The sequence below is a fragment of the Balaenoptera acutorostrata genome, chromosome 19 (assembly GCF_949987535.1).
Source record: "Balaenoptera acutorostrata chromosome 19, mBalAcu1.1, whole genome shotgun sequence".
NCBI classification, from domain to species: domain Eukaryota; kingdom Metazoa; phylum Chordata; class Mammalia; order Artiodactyla; family Balaenopteridae; genus Balaenoptera; species Balaenoptera acutorostrata.
In genome coordinates, this window is record NC_080082.1 from 3,579,516 (window position 1) to 3,597,033 (window position 17,518).

At 55.6% G+C, this 17,518-nt stretch overlaps 1 protein-coding gene across 2 annotated transcripts in view; it reads left to right on the plus strand.

Moving 5' to 3' along the window:
* Positions 1-8,477, plus strand: part of C19H16orf74 (chromosome 19 C16orf74 homolog) — a 31,820-nt gene extending 23,343 nt beyond the window's left edge. The window contains exons 1-2 of one of the 2 annotated variants that reach the window (XM_007172587.2): positions 4,248-4,419; positions 7,409-8,477. In XM_007172587.2, coding sequence (XP_007172649.2) covers positions 4,293-4,419; positions 7,409-7,467 — 186 coding nt within the window. In that variant the 5' untranslated portion in view covers positions 4,248-4,292 and the 3' untranslated portion in view covers positions 7,468-8,477. Of the gene's footprint in view, positions 1-4,247; positions 4,420-7,408 lie in introns of those variants that run through there. The other variant, XR_009006183.1, reaches the window with a different exon arrangement.
* Positions 8,478-17,518: the final 9,041 nt, after the last annotated feature.

Consider the following 17,518-nt stretch of genomic DNA (forward strand, 5'->3'; position numbering starts at 1 on the left):
GGGTGACAGCTGCCAGCCCGGAAGGCTTCCTGCGCAAGCTCCCCATGCATCCCCAGTCAAAGTCTTCAGCAGCCCTGGGGCCCTGCTTCCTCCCTCCTGGGGCCCCGCCCCCTGGGATCCCAGCCAAGCCCTTCCTCTCAGGAAATGGGCTCTCACTGGCCTGAGTCGGGCACATAATTAACAAATAACCATTCTGGCTTTAGCACAAATGAGCTTCTTGTCTGGGGCAGGGTTGGCATTTGCTTTTAATCCCTAAAGTCGGCTTTATCTCCTGAGAGCTGCTCCCTCCTGCTCAGCCACCCCTGCTCTGAGGCTGGGCGGCCCTGGGGGGTTGAGAGGGGCTGGAGTCCCGGCCCCCTCCTTTCCCGCCCTCTCCTCCCTCCTCCTTCCCCTCCTTCTCCCTCCTCCCTTCTCTCCCTCCCTCCCTTCTCCCTCCTTCCTCTCTCCTCCCCCATCTCCTCCTCTCTCTCCTCCCCTCCCCTTCCCCTCCCCCTTCCCTCCCCTCTCCCCCGTCCCTCCCCTCTCCCCCTTCCCTCCCCTCTCCCCCTTCCCCTCCCTTCCCCTCCCCCTCCCCTCCCCTCCCTTCTCCCCTCCCCTCCCCCCTCCCCTGTCTCTTCTCAGCCTCCAGCATCTCTCCAGGGCCCACCGAGTGACCTGATGCTTCCGGATTAAGAATGTGGGCTTTGTCACCGAGCTCCCAGAACATGTTAAAATGCAAATGCTGGCCCTGGGAGGAGTGTGGTTTTTCTCCATTAGCCTTTTATTTTAGAACTTTGGGATATTCCCCGAGGAAGGGGCCTTGGAGACTGAGCAGGGAGGCTCCCTTCGGTTACAGATAATAATAATCAGAGCTCGCTTTTGTGGCCGGTGCTCCCCGAGACGCGCTTTATGGATGATTCTAGAGGAAGCTAGCAGGGACCGAGCACCCTCTTGGCCCCAGCTCGCTGGGCAAGTACTTCCCATTCATTCGTTCCGTTCATTTCCCCACGCCCACCACCTGTCACTTTCCGGCAGCAGCCAGGTTTGGGATTTGGGTTTTGGTTTTGGCATTAACGAGCCTCAGGCTTTTGAGGTTCCTTTGTTGCCTGTTAGGACGGCAGGCATGTCCCTGATCCAAACTCCACGTCCCCTGGATGTTATAGCGCTGGCAGTGGCAAACCACAGCCCTTGGGCCAAAGCTGGCTGCTCCTCCTATTTTAGTAAATAAAGTTTTATTGGCACACAGCCCCACCCACTCATTTACATATTGTCTGTGGCTGTGTTTGCCCTCAGTGGCAGAGCTGAGAAGTTGCAACAGAGACTGCATAGCCCCCAAAGTAAAACATATTTACTCTCAGGCACCTTTCAGATAGTTTCCTGGCTCTGTTACAGGATTGTGGTTACAAGAAGCAGAAGCTTTTGGAGTCAGACTCGGGTTTGGGTTCAGATCCTGCCCCTGCCTGTGCACTAGCTGTTCACCGCTGTGCAAGCTCTTACCCTCTCTGGTCCTCAGTCTGTGAGTTTGCATCTCACAGGGTAGCCATGAAGACTGAAGGAGGAAGTGTCTGGCACGTGGCCAATGATCCTTAAATGCTGACTGGTGCAGTGATAACAGGAGGGCTCCTCCAAGTGGCTTCTTTTTATCTGTTTTACATTCTGGGCTTCTGTGTAAGACGGCAGGAAGAAACAGCATATTAAGGCTTTAAAGAAGGTTGGCAGCGGCCTTGGTGGGTACTCCTGAGGGGCTTGTAGTCTGATGCAGGGGACATGGCCTCTTTCTACAAAACTAACCAGGCTGTTAGATTCAGGGGGCCACAGGGGCTCCCTAGCGGGGAAACAGGAATGGGGTTTCAAGGACAGGCAAGCTGTGCTGACTGTATCAGTTATCTACTGCTGCGTAACAAATCACCCCCAAACTTAGTGGCTTAAATATTTATTATCTCACAGTTTCTGGGGGTTGGGAATTCAGGGATGATTTAGCTGGGAGGTTCCGTCACAGAGGGTCTCGTGAGGTTACAGTCAAGCTGTCGGCTGGGCCTGTGGTCTCATCTGCAGGCTTGCCTGGGCTGGCGGACTCACTTCCTAGGTGGCTCCCTCCCACGGCTGTTGGCTCACCACCTGGGCTTCTCCTCAGGCTGCTTGCGCATCCTTACAACGTGGCGGCTGGCTTCCCCAGAGCGAGAGCACGAAGGAAGTGCAGTGTCTTTTATGACCTCTCCTGGAAGTCACACGCCATCCCTTCCCTCTTTTTCTAGGCATTAGAATTCATCCTCAGTCCATCCCATGCTGGAGAGGAGGGGAATTAGACTCCCCCTGTTGGGGACATACTTGAGAACCACCACACCAACCCTACAGTGGTCATTTAGGAGCACTGTCCCAGTGGGGGTCAGGGAAGGCCAACCCACTGCTCGGCTCCTGATGTTGGCTAGAGGCTCAGATACTGGAGCTGATGCAATCCAGTCTGGGGCTGTTTGGGGGAAAAAAAAAATACCGAAGTGATGGCACATAGAGACAGAGATGTGACTACCCAATTCAGCAGTGCCTGAAGCTGTTTTTTATTTAAAATTGAAAGCACCCCTACTTGCTCTGTCCCAGGCAGAATGCTAGGTTCAAGGGACACATGGCTGAGTGAGTAGCGGCTGTCCTCCAGACGCGCACAGTAAAGGGAGACAGAACTAGTTGTTTCCATACGGTGAGATGAGCACTGGAAGACCTCAGACTGAAGGAGTGGGGTCAGATATCCGGGACATCTTCCCCCACAGAAGAGCCTACTGTACTGGGTTTTGAAGCATCAGTAGGAGCTCATCACCCTGCCAGAGCAACAAAGAGCACTCCAGGCAGGAGGAACAGCCTGTGCAAAGGCACGAAAGGGCTGGGGAGCCCAGGGCACTTGGGGGACTGAGCAGTTCGGGGCGTGTGGGCAGGTGGCAGGGAATGAAGCTTCAAAACATGTTTGGGCCAAACCGTGAAGGCTGAAAGCTGGGCTAAGAGGCTGACTCTAATTTATGATCAACATTTCCCAAATTGTATTTCATGACTCATGGTCTTGTGAGATGGTAACAGGTGTCCCTCCAAAAACAGACACCAAGGTTATTTAAGTTCAGGAAGCCCGGGGTGAAGCACAATGAAAGCAGCTTCCATAGTGCAGGACTTCTCAGAGCCTTGAATTCTCTAACATGCATGGGACTCTCCAAGAGAAGGACAGAGTAGATGGGATTCGCAAACTCATTTGATCATGGAACCCCCTTCCTGAGGGAGTCTGAGGAAGCCAGTGTTGCAGGGAACACACTTTTGGAAAAATGCTGCTTGTAGCTACTTGCCAAGAGCTAGGGAGAATTCTGAGCAGCTACGAGGTGTGATCAGGTTTGCCGTTTCTGGCTGCTGTTTGGAGGGTGGGCTGCTGAGGGATAAGCCAGGAGGCGGAGAGGCTAGCGAGGGGCGTGAGGCGGGGAGAGGAAGGATGTCCCAGGTATCGAGGCGGTGGCATCTGCGGGCTTGGTGGTTGATTAAACTGGCCGGAGGGTTGGAGGGCAAGGAGGACAGAAGAACTGTGGCTCAGGCTCTGGTCTCCAGTGCGTGGTGACGGCTTTGACTCAGATGGGGAGGATGAGGAAGGGGTCTGGCGAGAGTACTTTCATGTCAGCTGGAGGTGAAAACTGGGCCGGGCTGGATCACCTGTACTGAGTTTACGGGAGAGATAAGACAAGGAATTCAATAGCTTAGAAGAAATGGACAGATTCCTTGATTAATGCAACGTAGCCAAATGGACGCAAGAGGAAACAGAAAATCTGAATAGCCCCATCTCTATTAAAGAAACCAAATTGCCCAAAGAAAATCCCAGGCGCAGACAGTTTCTCCGGTGAGTTCAGTCACTCTTAAGGAAGAAACAACACTGATCTCACACAGACTCTCTCAGAAAATAATTCGTGGGAGAGGTCACTTCACACCCGGCTACGATTCGGACAGGCCTGGGTTCCAGTTCAAGCCCGGTGGGTTTCATCCATTCAGAGCCGTGTTTTGAATACCTACTGCGTGTCACACACCCAGGTCCCACGAGTGAACAAAGCAAAGCAAACTCACGCCCTCGCCAAGTTGCGCAGGCTCGGACGGGTCCTTTGGCCGTCCTGAGGCTCAGTTTCCTCACCTGTGGCGTGGGGACACAGCAGTCCCCTGTGTCCTGAGTCGTGGGGACGCACAGTGCTGGAGGAGGGCGGCCGGCAGGAGTGGTGGGCAGTCCCCGGCAGCCACTGATGCTTGTCTCTCTGTCGTGTGTGTGCGTGTGTGTTCCACGGCCGGCCCTCTCAGGCCTAAAAATGTGTGTCAGCAGCAGCCATGATGAGGCCCCCGTCCTGAGCGACAAGCACCTGGACGTGCCCAACATCATCGTCACCCCGCCGACCCCCACGGGCGTGATCCTGCCGAGGGACTCCCGGAGGGCAGGTGAGGCCACCCTGCCACCGTGCTAAGCCAGGGGGTCTGGGGGGCCTGGCTGGGCACAGCTCACGGGGGCCCCCTTGCGGGCTGTGGGTCTGCCCCCACCCCCAGTTTATTAAAAATTTACACTCGGCTCTGCGTACACCCCACCGTGGGCCCCTCGCCCTGGCACCAGCCTCAGCAAGATGTGGCACGTTAAGTGATTAGCTAGACAGGCCCCGCTGGCAGCCGGGCGGGCCCACGGAGGTGATGGATGGAGGTGCCTTCCCCTGCAGCTGGGGAACGGGGGCTCCGTCTTGCCGGCCGCCGCGGTTCAGCTGGACAGGACAGGCTTGGAAGCCCCCCCGCGCCCAGGCTGTGGCTGATCTCCGCGCCTTCCGTGGCAGCTCACTGCAGGGAGGAGAGAGGGGGTGGGACGGTTCCCAGAGAGAGGGTGAGTGGGAGCCGCCCAAACTGCTGGGTCCCCACCCCCGGCCCCTTTCTGGACACTGTTGGAGCCAGTGGGACGTTTTTCGTGAACAGATTTATTGAGCCAGACCTGTGCTTGGTGCTGAGGCTGCTGTTGGGAATAATACAGTAAGTCCCCTACACACGGACGGGTTCCGTTCCGAGAGCGCGTTCTTAAGTCCAGCAGAGTTAGCGTAGGTACCCAACTAACGCAGCTGGCTAGATAGTACTGTGCTGTAATAGGTTTATAATACTTTTCACAAATAATACATGAAAAACAAACACAAAAAATAAAGACACCGTTTTTAATCTTACAGTACAGCCCCTTGAAAAGTACAGTAGTAGAGCACAACAGCTGGCATCCAGGGGCTGGCATCGAGGGAACAGGCAAGAAGAGTTACTGCCAGGAGGAGGGAGAGGAGGTGGGCCATGGTAGAGCTGAAGGATCGTCAGCAGTAGGAGACGGAGGGCGAGCTGCAGTTTCACTCGTGCCTGATGTTGATGGCACAGGTTCTGGTTTCTTGCTGGATTCAAGTCTATCTACTCTCTTGAAAAAACGGTCCAGTGATGTCTGGGTAGTACTGTACCAGCGACATCACCGCTGCTTTTACGCTTGCTTCCGGACACCCCGGGCTTGAAATGAAGATACTGTACTGCTGTACTCTATACAGTTCTGTACAGTAAAGTACACAAACGCACAACCACTTGTAGAGGATGCACACACGTGACAATGTACGCCAGACACGTGAACTAACTTACGTGATTGGACGTGCGAACGCACGTTTGCATCTTTGAAAGTTTGCAACTTGAAGGTTCGTATGTAGGGGACTTACTGATTAGGATTATTTTTCCTTGAGGTCTCATAGTAACTCTTGAGTTAGGTCCCGTTTTCATCATCCCCATTCTGTAGATGGGTAAACTGACGTTCAGAGAGGTTGAGACACTCGCCGTACAGCTGGTACATGGCAGAGTTGGGATGCAGACCCAGGCCGTGAGATCTGGAGCCTGTGCTCTGGACTGCCAGGCTAGACGCCGTCTCAGTGGCTACCGTCATTCAGCCAATCAACCGTCGTGACGCGAGCCCTGCCTGGCTCCTGCAGAGGACACAGGCCTTCAAGGCTGATGTGGGGCTGGTGGGAGTCAGTGGGGGACTTGGGGAGGCTTTTCCAGAAGTTCTCAGTTTGGATGTCAGCTTGCCCACCAGGGGGAATGAGCTGGAGAAGCCATCGGGCTCGGGCCAGGCCCCGTGTGGGTACTGGGGCTGGGCCGTGCACAGTAGTGATAGCCATTGGTCACGGTCCTGTGTCACCTTTTCAAGTGCCCGGCACTGGGCTAAATGCTTTCCACAAATCTTATCTAATTCTCGCTCCAACCCTATGGGCTGTGAGTACCGCCCTTATCTCTAGTTTATAGCTGGGGAAACTGAGGTTCAGAGAGGGACAGCGACTCACCCGAGGGCACACAGCAGGGTGGGAGAAGAGCTGGGTTTCTGCGTCAGTGTCTAATCAGAGAGCTGAGTGTGGGCAGCCGAGGCCCTGGTCCTTGGCTCTGCCATTACGCTCCCTTCTCTCTCAGTGCCTCAGTGTTCTCGTCTGTAAGATGGGATCATAGCCGCCTCCCCTGCTCCCAGGGCCAGTGTGAGTGCCGGGGAGACTCATGGTTACTCCTCAGGGTCCGCGGGGTGAGAGCCCACGGAGTCCCAGGGTGGATTAGTGCCGAGGGACCAGCACAGGGGGCCCCTCCTGTCCTGTCCGGTGGCAGAGCTCAGGCCTGACCCTCTGCTTTTCCCCATTTAGAGAGGGAGGTGTAGGAGAAAGGGCACAGGCCTTGGAGTCACAAAACCCTGAATTTGGATCCCGGCTCTGCCGCGCGTTAGCGTGTGATTTGGGGAACGAGGCCTCGGCTCCCCTGTCTCACAGAGAACAGTCGTGCCTCAGAGAGGCCATGAGCATTCGTGACAAGGAAAGTCAGGGGCCTGACTTCACACCCCGCACGTGGCCTGTGTCCTTGGTCTTCTCACCAGCGATACTTAGGGCAGCACTTCCTCCAGGGCTGTGGGCTCCGAGTGGTGATCAGATACCTGGGGCTCCCCCCACAGCGAGGGACTGGAGAGAACCCTGCCCTGCCCAGGCTACCCTGCTAACTGGGGGACGGTCTCCCCCTCTCTGGGTCTCAACTCCCCATCTAGAAGCGGGGACTCCCGCCCAGCCTTGGGCCTGAAGGCATCTCCAGGCAGGCACTCAGAAGAGGCCAAGCCAAGGATGGGGCCAAGGGTACAATCCCAGGGACCTCAGCCGGAGATCTGGGGGAGCTCGGTGCTGGGTATGGGCAGAGGATGGGTGGGAAGTCCCGTGGGACCCAGGTGAGACCCAGCACCACTGGGGTCCCCTCTCAGAAGCGGCTGACACCAGTGCCGTACGCGCAGGGAGCTGGGGCGTTGGTACAAAGCAAGGCGCCCAGAGGCACCGGCCATGGAGCTCCCAGGGAAAGGGGCCTGGCTGTGGTGGGGGGTCCATCCAGATGTTGACGCCCCCCCTCTGTCTCCTAGTCTGGCTGGAGGAGACGGGGTCGTGCCCGGAGGATGGAGAAACAGACCCTGAGGCCTGAGGAGAAGGCACGCGTGGGTCGGGGATTTGCCTGCACCGGCTCCTGCTCTGGCTGCCCGTCACTTGGCGTGTCCCGGGGTGCCTGGGACAGATGTGCTGAGAACGCTGGCTGGGAAGACAGAGTGATTCCGGCACTGGACCAGCAGAGGCGTGGCAAGAGGAGAGAGGAATCGGCCCTGCCCTCGTCCAGAACGACATTTCCCAGCCCCTGTAGAGTGGACCGGACCTCTGATGCCTACATATTCTTGCCGACCCCGGGGCCCAGTGACGGCCATCAGGGTACCAGGGAGAGGCTTTCTTCTAGACGGACTCCCAGCGGCCTGGGCCATGCAGACGGGTGCCCAGGAGGTCCGCACATACAAGGACTTCTTGCAAAGGACTGGCTTCATTTTTTACAAGTTGTCTTACAGACATTGACACAGTCCAAAAAGTGATTTATAATTTCTTTTTTGCACTGTAAGTAAAGATCCCATGTAACGAGCAGTGGACCCTGCTTCTTGGGCGGGCAGAGAAGGTGGTGCACACCCGGGTACACAGGTAGGCTTCAGAGAATCGCTTATCATGGAGGGGCTGGTCCGGCTGGTGATGGGTCTTTGGATGGTCTTGGCCCCTTGATTTGCAGAGTGTCCTGTGCCTCCTCATTCTGTGGCCGGCAGCTACCGGAGTGCGTTCTTGTGACAGACGCACAGAACACAAGCCAGGCCGTGCGAGAGCATTCTCAGCTTCGGCGTGTGGGCCAAGCCAAGTCACATGGCCAAACCCCACATGGGTGAGCTGGGCGGTCCCATGGCACAGGAAGGGATGGACATGTCTATTAAAGGGAGGGAGAGACGGGCTGGGAATAATAATCCAGTCTCCCGGCGTAGACACTATTATTATCCCCATTTTACAGATGGGGCACTTGAGGAACCTAGAGGCTTAGATCCCTTGCCCAAGGCCATCAGATAGTAAGAATTTGAACCCAGACCCCATACTCTTTTCTTTTTTAATATAAATTTATTTATGTATTTATTTTTGGCTGCGTTTGGGTCTTCATTGCTGCACACGGGCTTTCTCTAGTTGCGGCGAGTAGGGGCCACTCTTCGTTGCGGTGCACGGGCTTCTCATTGTGGTGGCTTCTCTTGTTGTGGAGCACGGGCTCTAGGCGCGCGGGCTTCAGTAGTTGTGGCACAGGGGCTCAGTACTTGTGGCTCACAGGCTCTAGAGTACAGGCTCAGTAGTTGTGGCTCACGGTCTCTAGAGTGCAGGCTCCACAGTTGTGGCACGTGGGCTCAGTAGCTGTGGCTCGCAGGCTCTAGAGCACAGGCTCAGTAGTTGTGGAGCACGGGCTCAGTAGTTGTGGAGCATGGGCTCTAGAGCGCAAGCTCCATAGTTGTGGTGCATGGGCTCAGTAGCTGTGGCTCACAGGCTCTAGAGCACAGGCTCAGTAGTTGTGGAGCACGGGCTCAGTAGTTGTGGAGCATGGGCTCTAGAGTGCAGGCTCCGTAGTTGTGGCACGTGGGCTCAGTAGTTTTGGCTTGCGGGCTTCAGTAGCTGTGGTGCGTGGGCTCAGTAGTTGTGGCGCACGGGCTTAGTTGCTCTGCGGCATGTGGGATCCTCCCAGCCCAGGGCTGGAACCCGCGTCCCCCGCGTTGGCAGGCGGGTTCCTAACCACTGCACCCCCAGGGAGGCCCCGACCCTGTTCTCTTACCATCCCCACAGAGCTACCCAGCACATATTTCTTGTTGATTGTCCAGGCAAAGCATCCCTTTCCGCCTGGATTCCCAGTGCCCCTCATATCTGCTTGGATGTGACGCTGACACTTCGTCCCCGTCCTGTTCCCTCTGGAACCCAGGGGACGCTGGGTCTCAGGGCTGGGTGCTCGCCCTGAGGGCTGGCTCCGTCCACAGCCGGAGGAGCCCACACACCTCCTGGGCACCACTCAGAGGCCTCCAGCCCACTCAGCAGCCTGCCCTGGCTCATCGCCACTTCATCCCAGGCTTTTAGTACCCATGGCAATGGGAAGAGGGCTGTGAGCCGGAGACGAGGTGGAGGGGCCGGCCAGAGGCTGTGCAGCCCTGGGGTGCTGGTTTGGCTTTCTTGCAGGGCCCAGGCGAGTCCCCTTGGTCTCCTGGAGAAAGAAAGGTATTGAGGTCCAAGGCACCCACACCAGTCCTGGGCTCTGGGCCTCTTGAATCTGGAGGCCCTGGTGAAGCCAGCCCGCGGTACGCACCCCAGAACGGTGCCGGCTGAGTGAGGGGGACCCTTACTGGTGACATCCGCACCCCAGGCCACAGGAAACCCCGTGACGCTACTCACTGCCCCTGAGGCTCCGCCTTCAAGCAAGCTCTGTCTCCCCGTGAGGGAGGGGCGAAGTGTAGGGGGCCTGCTCCGTGCAAGCTCTAGCCCAGGGAGGGCATGACATCAGGGGGGCAGGGGACCCCACTGCAGCCCCAGCATCCCTCTTAGGGGCCGTGAGAAAGATTAGGGGTGCGAGCAAGGGTGTCAGCCAGAGCCGCATGGTGCTGTGTGGCCTTGGAAAGCCGTTCAACCTCTCTGGACCTTTTCTTCACCTGTAAAAGTGAGGGTAACAGGACCTCCCATGTGGGGTGCACATGTGGATTAAGGAAAATGATCTACGTAAAACCCCACATGGTCCCTGGCACAGAGCAGACAGTCAGTAAATGGGAGTCACAATCACACAGGTCACCAACCTCCCTGGGCCTCCATTTGCTCATCTGGGGAATGGGCACAATGCCACGGGGACCTGAGGAGTCTGGGAGATTGAGGCTGTGAATGTGGGGTGGGTGGTAAGAGCAGGGCACCTGGGACCACATCCGCAGGGGCAGTGCCCCCCCTTTATGTGACAGCAGGATTCTGCTGCCGCACCCGCACCTTTCTTTCCAAGGGCTTCCTTCGGTGCAGGAGCAGTTGGGGTGCAGGCTCTCAGGGCTGCCTGGCAGCAGCCCTCACCCACTGTGGATGGGAGTTAGCGGGTAGACTCCCCACCTTCCTTGTCCCTTGCGGTGGCCGTGAGGCAACCAGTGCTTCTCAGTGGGGAGCTGGTTCAAATCCAGATCCCGTCGGGGAGGTCTGAGGTGGGGCCTGCTGCCGTGCATCCCTAACCAGCTTGCAGGGCGGCAGTGGTGCCGGTCGGGGGACACACTGTGAGGAACCAGGCTTCCCAGCTGCCCCAGGTTCCGAAGGGTCTGAGCCCTGGGGGGCCAGCAGTAGAGACCTGCTCCTTACCCTGAATTGGCTCCTGCTTCCCAGCCTGCTGGGGTCCATCCCCGTGCTCCATTTCTCAGCTGGGTGACCTGGAGCAACTTACTTTGCCTCTCTGAGCTTCAGTCTCCCCAGTCTTCAAATCAGGGTAGTAACTAGGTTGTTGGGAAGATGCAACGGCTGACCGTGCGTACAGAGCCTAGAATAACGCCCGGCACAGGGTCTAAAAAGCCCTCTAGGATGTTAGTGACTCTGCTGACGCTTGCTAAGCTGTATCTGAGAAGGTCTCCCAGGAGTAGTTTGTGGTCACGACCTTGTGGGGTTGTTGGGTTCTACGTGGACTTGACCCTTCATGAAAGGTCAGGGATGCTATATAGGTGGGGGTGGGTGCCTCTTTGGGGCTGGTCTAGAATGACAACTTGTTTTGAACTCAAAACATGGCTCCCTGATCCTTATTTCTCGAGTCTGTTCTTCCTGAAATACATTCTGGGGGAATGGTTACAAATGTCTGCAGTTTATTTTTCATGTATTTTTAATGCCAAAGCCACGCATACAGATGAAAACCACCAACGAAAAAGCTTTGCAAGTGGCTCCCCGCAAAGTGTGTGTGGAGGGTGGGGTGGGGGCAGAGGTCACGGTCAGTGGCGACCTAAGAGGAATTAACAGCTCTGGTCACCCCCAAAGGCCGTTACCCCTAACCCCGGTGCGTCGCGGAGAAGCTCCCAGGTTCCAAGAGGCGAGGGAACGTTCGGGTCCTCGGCGTGTGATTCGTGCTACATGCCTCCGGGAAGGGAAGCTGGGAGGGGAGAAAAGTGTGAAACCAGATGGAAATGTAATTTTTTAATGACAGCGGCAGATGGCAAAAAGACACAAGAGTGTATTCGCACCATGTCGGAGGCATTTGAGAGCCCCTGGCTCAGCCGTGATGTGCACCATGAGACTGGCGGGACAGCTCCCCCGCCAGACCCTGGTGGCCGGGTAGTGGCGGGGAGGGACTCGCAGGCCCAGGGGTGGGGCCGGCGGGGGCGACACTGCCAGGCTGAATGGAGGCACAGGTAGCTGGGAAAGACCTGTGGCCACCTGCGTGGGGTCCGGAGGCGTCCCCAGACCTGGCTTTTCTGGACACTGGCAGACAGTCCATGGGCTCTGGTTTCAGACCGTCCCTCCTCTTGATCCCCATGGCTGTGCCCTAGGTGCCACAGCTCAGCTAGACGTCTGCTCCCAGCCTCCAGGTGAGTCTCCTGCTGCCAGACCGAGACCCACCCCGACTCCATCCCCCAGAGTTCTCTTTCTAAACTGCAAATCGGCGCATGTCACTCCCCGACCTGCATCCCTCACACAGCCTGCCATTGGGCGCGGGATCTGGTCCAGGTTCTGGTAGCAGCTTACAGAGCAGCCGTGGAGAACTGGCCACCGCTTGTCTTTCCTGCTTCACTTGTCACCGCACTCAGCAGAGAGAAGAACACCTTGAGGGCTGTCGTGAGAAGAAACAACGCTGCCGCCGCGTGCAGGAGCCCCCGCTGTCTACACGGCTGTGTCAGACGCAGCTGAGAATTCACCTGTGTCAATCCCGGCCCACCTCTCAAGGGCTCAAGGGCTCTAGGAGATGAAGGCCGGAACAGGTACCCATTGAAGCGGCTGGGCCCCCACCAATGGGAGCCGCCGATGGCTAGAAACAGCAGGTGAGGTCAGGCCTGCGGGGCTCATGCTATCACCTTGCCTCGGAGACCTCAGAGGGGCAGGCGGTGTCCACGTCCCAGGAGGAGCTGTACTCTCTGGTGGGGGCCCAGGTAGGGAAGCAGTCTTGTGCTATGATCCGGGCCCTGCTCGGTAGGTACCACCCCATTGCCCCTTTCAGCTGGGGCCAGGAAGGGAGACTTTCAGGAGGAGGTGTCTTCCATTCTGCATTTCCCTTTTGCTGCTGTGACTGTAATTCTAGCCCCCTCTTTAGATGGGAGATACCACCAGCGGCAAGTCACTGCTTCCCGTAAAGTCCCCTGGAGACCACAGGAGAGTGGCTGGCCTCTCAGCCGCTGCCGAGGCCTGAGCCCCACCCGGAGGTTCCGATTTCCTCGGTCCAGCTGTGGCCGGGGATCCGGCAGATTCTCCTGCACAGGCAGGGCCGAGAGTCCCTGAACGTCTCACCCGCCTCCTCGATTCTTCGCTGTAATTAATTCTGTTTTCCTGGACCACTGTCTCCTCGCTGTAAGAATATCGCTCCCCCGTGGCAGAGGTTCAGACCTCTGAGGTAGACTGACCTGGGACTAAACGCAGATGCTCTGTGCAGGGGGACCACGGGCCCTTCCAATGTGCTCAACCCCACAATCATCGGGGTGCATTGGGGGGCGACCGGCCCCGCGTCTGACACAGGGGCCCCGCCCCTTCAGAGGACGCCAGTGCCCCGAAAGTGCTCAGTTTCCATGTGGGGCTAGTGGCCACTGTCCCGGATCGCACAGCTACGGGACATTTCCAGCATTACAGAACGATCCACTGCTTTAAAATCAGAAGTCCGGGTTGCTGACTCATTTGGGGAGCACTGTCTGTGGCCTAAATTCTAATGTGACCAAAAGGTATGGCAGTGTTGACAACCCTGAGGGGGACACTCGGTTAGGTGCCCCGGGGGAACCTGGAGGGGAGACTTTTTAATTTTATTTTATGTTTCTTAATTTATTTATGGCTGCGTTGGGCCTGCGTTGCTGCGCACGGGCTTTTCTCTAGTTGCATTGAGCGGGGGCTACTCTTCATTGCAGTGAGCAGGCTTCTCATTGTGGTGGCTTCTCTTGCTGTGGAGCACGGGCTCTAGAGCGCTGGCTCAGTAGTTGTGGCGCACGGGCTTAGTTGCTTCACAGCATGTGGGATCTTCCCGGACCAGGGCTCGAACCCATGTCCCCTGCATTGGCAGGTGGATTCTTAACCACTGCACCACCAAGGAAGTCCCAGGGAGGCTTTTTTTTTTTTAAAAAAAAAAACACTTATTTTTAAATTAATTAATTTTTTGGCTGCGTTGGGTCTTCGTTGCTGTGTGCGTGCTTTCTCTAGTTGCGGCGAGTGGGGGCTACTCTTTGTTGCGGTGCGCGGGCTTCTCATTGCGGCAGCTTCTCATGTTGTGGAGCACGGGCTCTAGGCGCGCGGGCTTCAGTAGTTGTGGCACTCCGGCTCAGTAGTTGTGGCTCGCAGGCTCTAGAGCTCTGGCTCAGTAGTTGTGGTGCACGGGCTTAGTTGCTTCGCAGCATGTGGGATCTTCCCGGACCAGGGCTCAAACCCATGTCCCCTGCATTGGCAGGCAGATTCTTAACCACTGCGCTACCAGGGAAGTCCCTACTTATTTTTTAAGAGTAGCTTTATTTAAAAAAAAAAGAATAGCTTTATTTTATTTTATTTTATTTTATTTTATTTTATTTTATTTTGGCCGTGCCATGCAGCTTGCATGACCCTAGTTCCCCGACCAGGGATTGAACCCGGGCCCTCGGCAGTGAAAGCTTGGAGTCCTAACCACTGGACAGCCAGGGGATTCCCAAGAATAGCTTTAGATTTACAGAAAAGTTACAAAGATAGTTCAGAGGGTTCCCATATACTGCCGCCCAACCCGATTCACCTGTCATTAATCCTTATTCTTACGTTACTCTGGTACATTTGTCACAATTAATGAACGAATTTTGATACATTATTATTAACTAAGGTCCGTATTTTATTCATATTTCCTGTTTTCCCCCAATGTCCTTCTTTTGCTCCAGGATCCCATAAGACATTTAATTGTCAAGTGTCCTTAGACTCCTCTGGGCTGGGACAGTTTTTCAGACTCTGTTTTTGATGACTTTGACATTGAGGAGGACTGGCCAGGTGTTCTGTAGACTGTCCCTGTATTAAGATTTGTCTGACGTTTTTCTCATGATTAGACGGGGGTTGTAGGTTTCGGGAGGACGCCCCAGTGGTAATGCACTCTCCTTCTCCATCCAATCAAGGCTGCACATGTCACCAGGGTTTATCCTGGCTGATGTTGATATTGATCATTTGACTGAGGGCTTGTTGGTCAGGTTTCTCTGTTTTTCCCTGTTTCCATCCTGTTCTCTTCGGAAGGAAGTGGCCATGGGCGGCCCACACCTCAGGAGTGATGAACTTTATCTACACCATCTGGAATTCTCCCCAGGAGAAGTGCCCCTTCATCCCAATTTATTTTGTCCCCAGCTCTTAATTCCGTACCGCAAGGGTCCTCTGGCTTCCTGGGGAGGTACTGGTCACAGCAGGAGATAATGGTGCAAGGGCCCTGACCACCCCATCTAAAGTGGCGCCCCGTCCTCCCTCCCCACTTGACTTTTCCTCTTGTCTGTTTCCCTCTCTCTTTCCCCGACTTTCAGAGGCCAGGCCTGAGGATGGGCTCTCAGGAGTCCTCTCTGGATCCTGGGAGGGGCTCAGAGCCAGACTGGATTGGGACAAATCACTTCCCTTCCCTGTTTTGCAATTATAAGAACTTCCTGGGGAGCGTGTAAAGTGTGTGATTACTGAGCCAGAAAGCCTGGGTCTGGAGCTTAGGGAGGGGCATTTAAATCACAGTTTTCTTGAGGAATAATTCACATATTGTAAAATTCACCCTTTCAAAGTTTACAGTTCAGTAGTTTTTAGTATGTTTAGAGTTGAACAACCACCACCACTGTCTAATTCCAGAACATTTCCATCACCCTCAAAAGAAACTCCATCCCCCTCTCCCTCAACCCTGGTAACCACTAATCTAGTTCCTGTCTCTATGGATTTACCTATTCTGCACAGTTCATATAAATGGAATCATATATGGTTTTTGTGTCTGGCCTCTTTCATGTAGTATAATGTTTTCAAGGGTCCTCCACATTATAGCATGAACCAGTGCTTCATTCCTGTCTGTGGCCGAATAATATTCCGTAATAAGTATGGACCACATGCTGTTTATCCAACCCTCAGCTGATGGACATTTGGTATTTCCACCTGCTGGCTATTGTGATTTGTGCTGCTTTAACAAGCCCCCTAAGGACCTTGGTGTCTGCTCAAGTTTGAGACTCCAAGACGCCACCATTTTGCAGTGTGTAAAGCTGCACCCCCCACCCTTGTCTCGTTCTCCCAACAGCCCTGCGAGGTAAGCAGTGGCACTGTCCCCACCTTACCCATAAGGACACCAAGGTACCGGGCTCTGCTAGCTCTCCTGCTTATTCTGCCGAGGCCTCTCTGAACCTCGGCTTTCCATCTAGCTTTTCTCCTTTGTTCTTTTACAAAAATTTTTGTGAAAATCAGGGAGGGAAGCCTCACCAAATCTGAAACACAGATATTTGCCAGTCAAGAAAACATTCCCCCATCAGTCAAGACCCAGACAAGCTGGCACACACGCTCTGCAGATGACTGAGGGAGCTTCTATTTTAGGAGGGGCCAGGTGGCCTACAGCTTCCCCTCCTCCCCAACCCCCCTGGGTACTCCTCTTCCTACCTCGCTTGCAGATGAAGAGACTGAAGTTCAGAGTGGTCACGTGCTCTCAGTCACACAGCATCCCGAGGGATCTTTTATTTTCTTTGAAAGTATTTGTCTTCATAAATGACACAATGAAGGAAATCTCCAGGCCTGCAATGACAACTTCCAATGCAGATAAACAACAGACAACTTTCCAGGCCATGCGAGTGAGCAGAACTGAATTATGGCCTTATTTCATCTTCGCAACAACCTGACATGGGGCAGGTTTCAGGGTGGTTAGAGAGGAAAGTGTGCCGTTTTCTGGGGTGAGGCAGCATTCCTGCTGGGATCTAGAACCCTGAAATCCTCCTGTCACATATGTTTTTTCTTAGAGCCTAATGATCATGGTGTTGAATTCAACTGCCCCCCGACCCCTGCCCCTTCCTGACCCCCCGCCCCACCCCACCCCAGTTCTCTTCTAGCTGCTTCACCCCCCAGGAAGTTTTCCTGGCCTATTATCACCCCATCAAAATCCCTGATTAAAATCAACACTCTGTCCTCACCCAGACCCCTGAATCACAAGTCTGCAGGTGTGTGCATGTGAACATTCGGAATCTCCCAGGGGATGCTGACAGAGGAGGGTCTTAGAACCACTGTTGTACAGGTTCACATGAGCCCACCGTATAGAGGGCACCCGGACTGGCCAACAGATGAGCTCATCAATACGTTATTTGCCCCAGTCGGGCAAACTTGCCGCTTCACAAGTCTCACCTGGGGAGTCTGCCAAAGTGCAAATTGTGAGCCTCTCCCCCGCGGTTTCCGAATTGGAGTATGTGGGTGCAGTGGAGGAATCTGCGGGTTTTTCCCCTTTGGCCGCACCGCGCAGCTTGTGGGATCTTAGTTCCCAGACCAGGGATCAACCCCGGGCCCAAAGCGCGGAGTCCTAACCACTGGACCGCCAGGGAATTCCCAGGAATCTTCATTTTTATAGATGTTAACCCCGTGTGCAGGGAAGACAGAAGATTGTGAAGTTAAAGGAAACAACGCCTTCGCTCGCTCCGCTGGAGCCCGGGGCCGCGTCTGTGTCGCCAGGTCACGCCGTGACCAATTACATGCATTTACTCCTCGCCCCGAAGCCCACCCGCAGTTTGACTCGCGGTGTTGGCGGGCGGGCGCCCGGGGTAGGTGAAGGGACACCGAAGGCTGTACTAGGTGCAGGTGGGCCGGCGGCGCCAGGTGTGCGGCCCACGGGAGAGGCACGGCCGAGACACGGGAGGGGGCGGGGCCTGCCCACGAGGGGGGCGGGGTCTGCTCGCAGCCTCGTTCAGGCTCGCCAATCCGCGGGCTCGTAGCATCCGCGGTCCCCGCCTTCCGCCGCCCGGCGGAGGACGCCGCGTTCTTATAGGCCGGCCGAGGCTCCTTCCGCCCAGAGGCTGGGC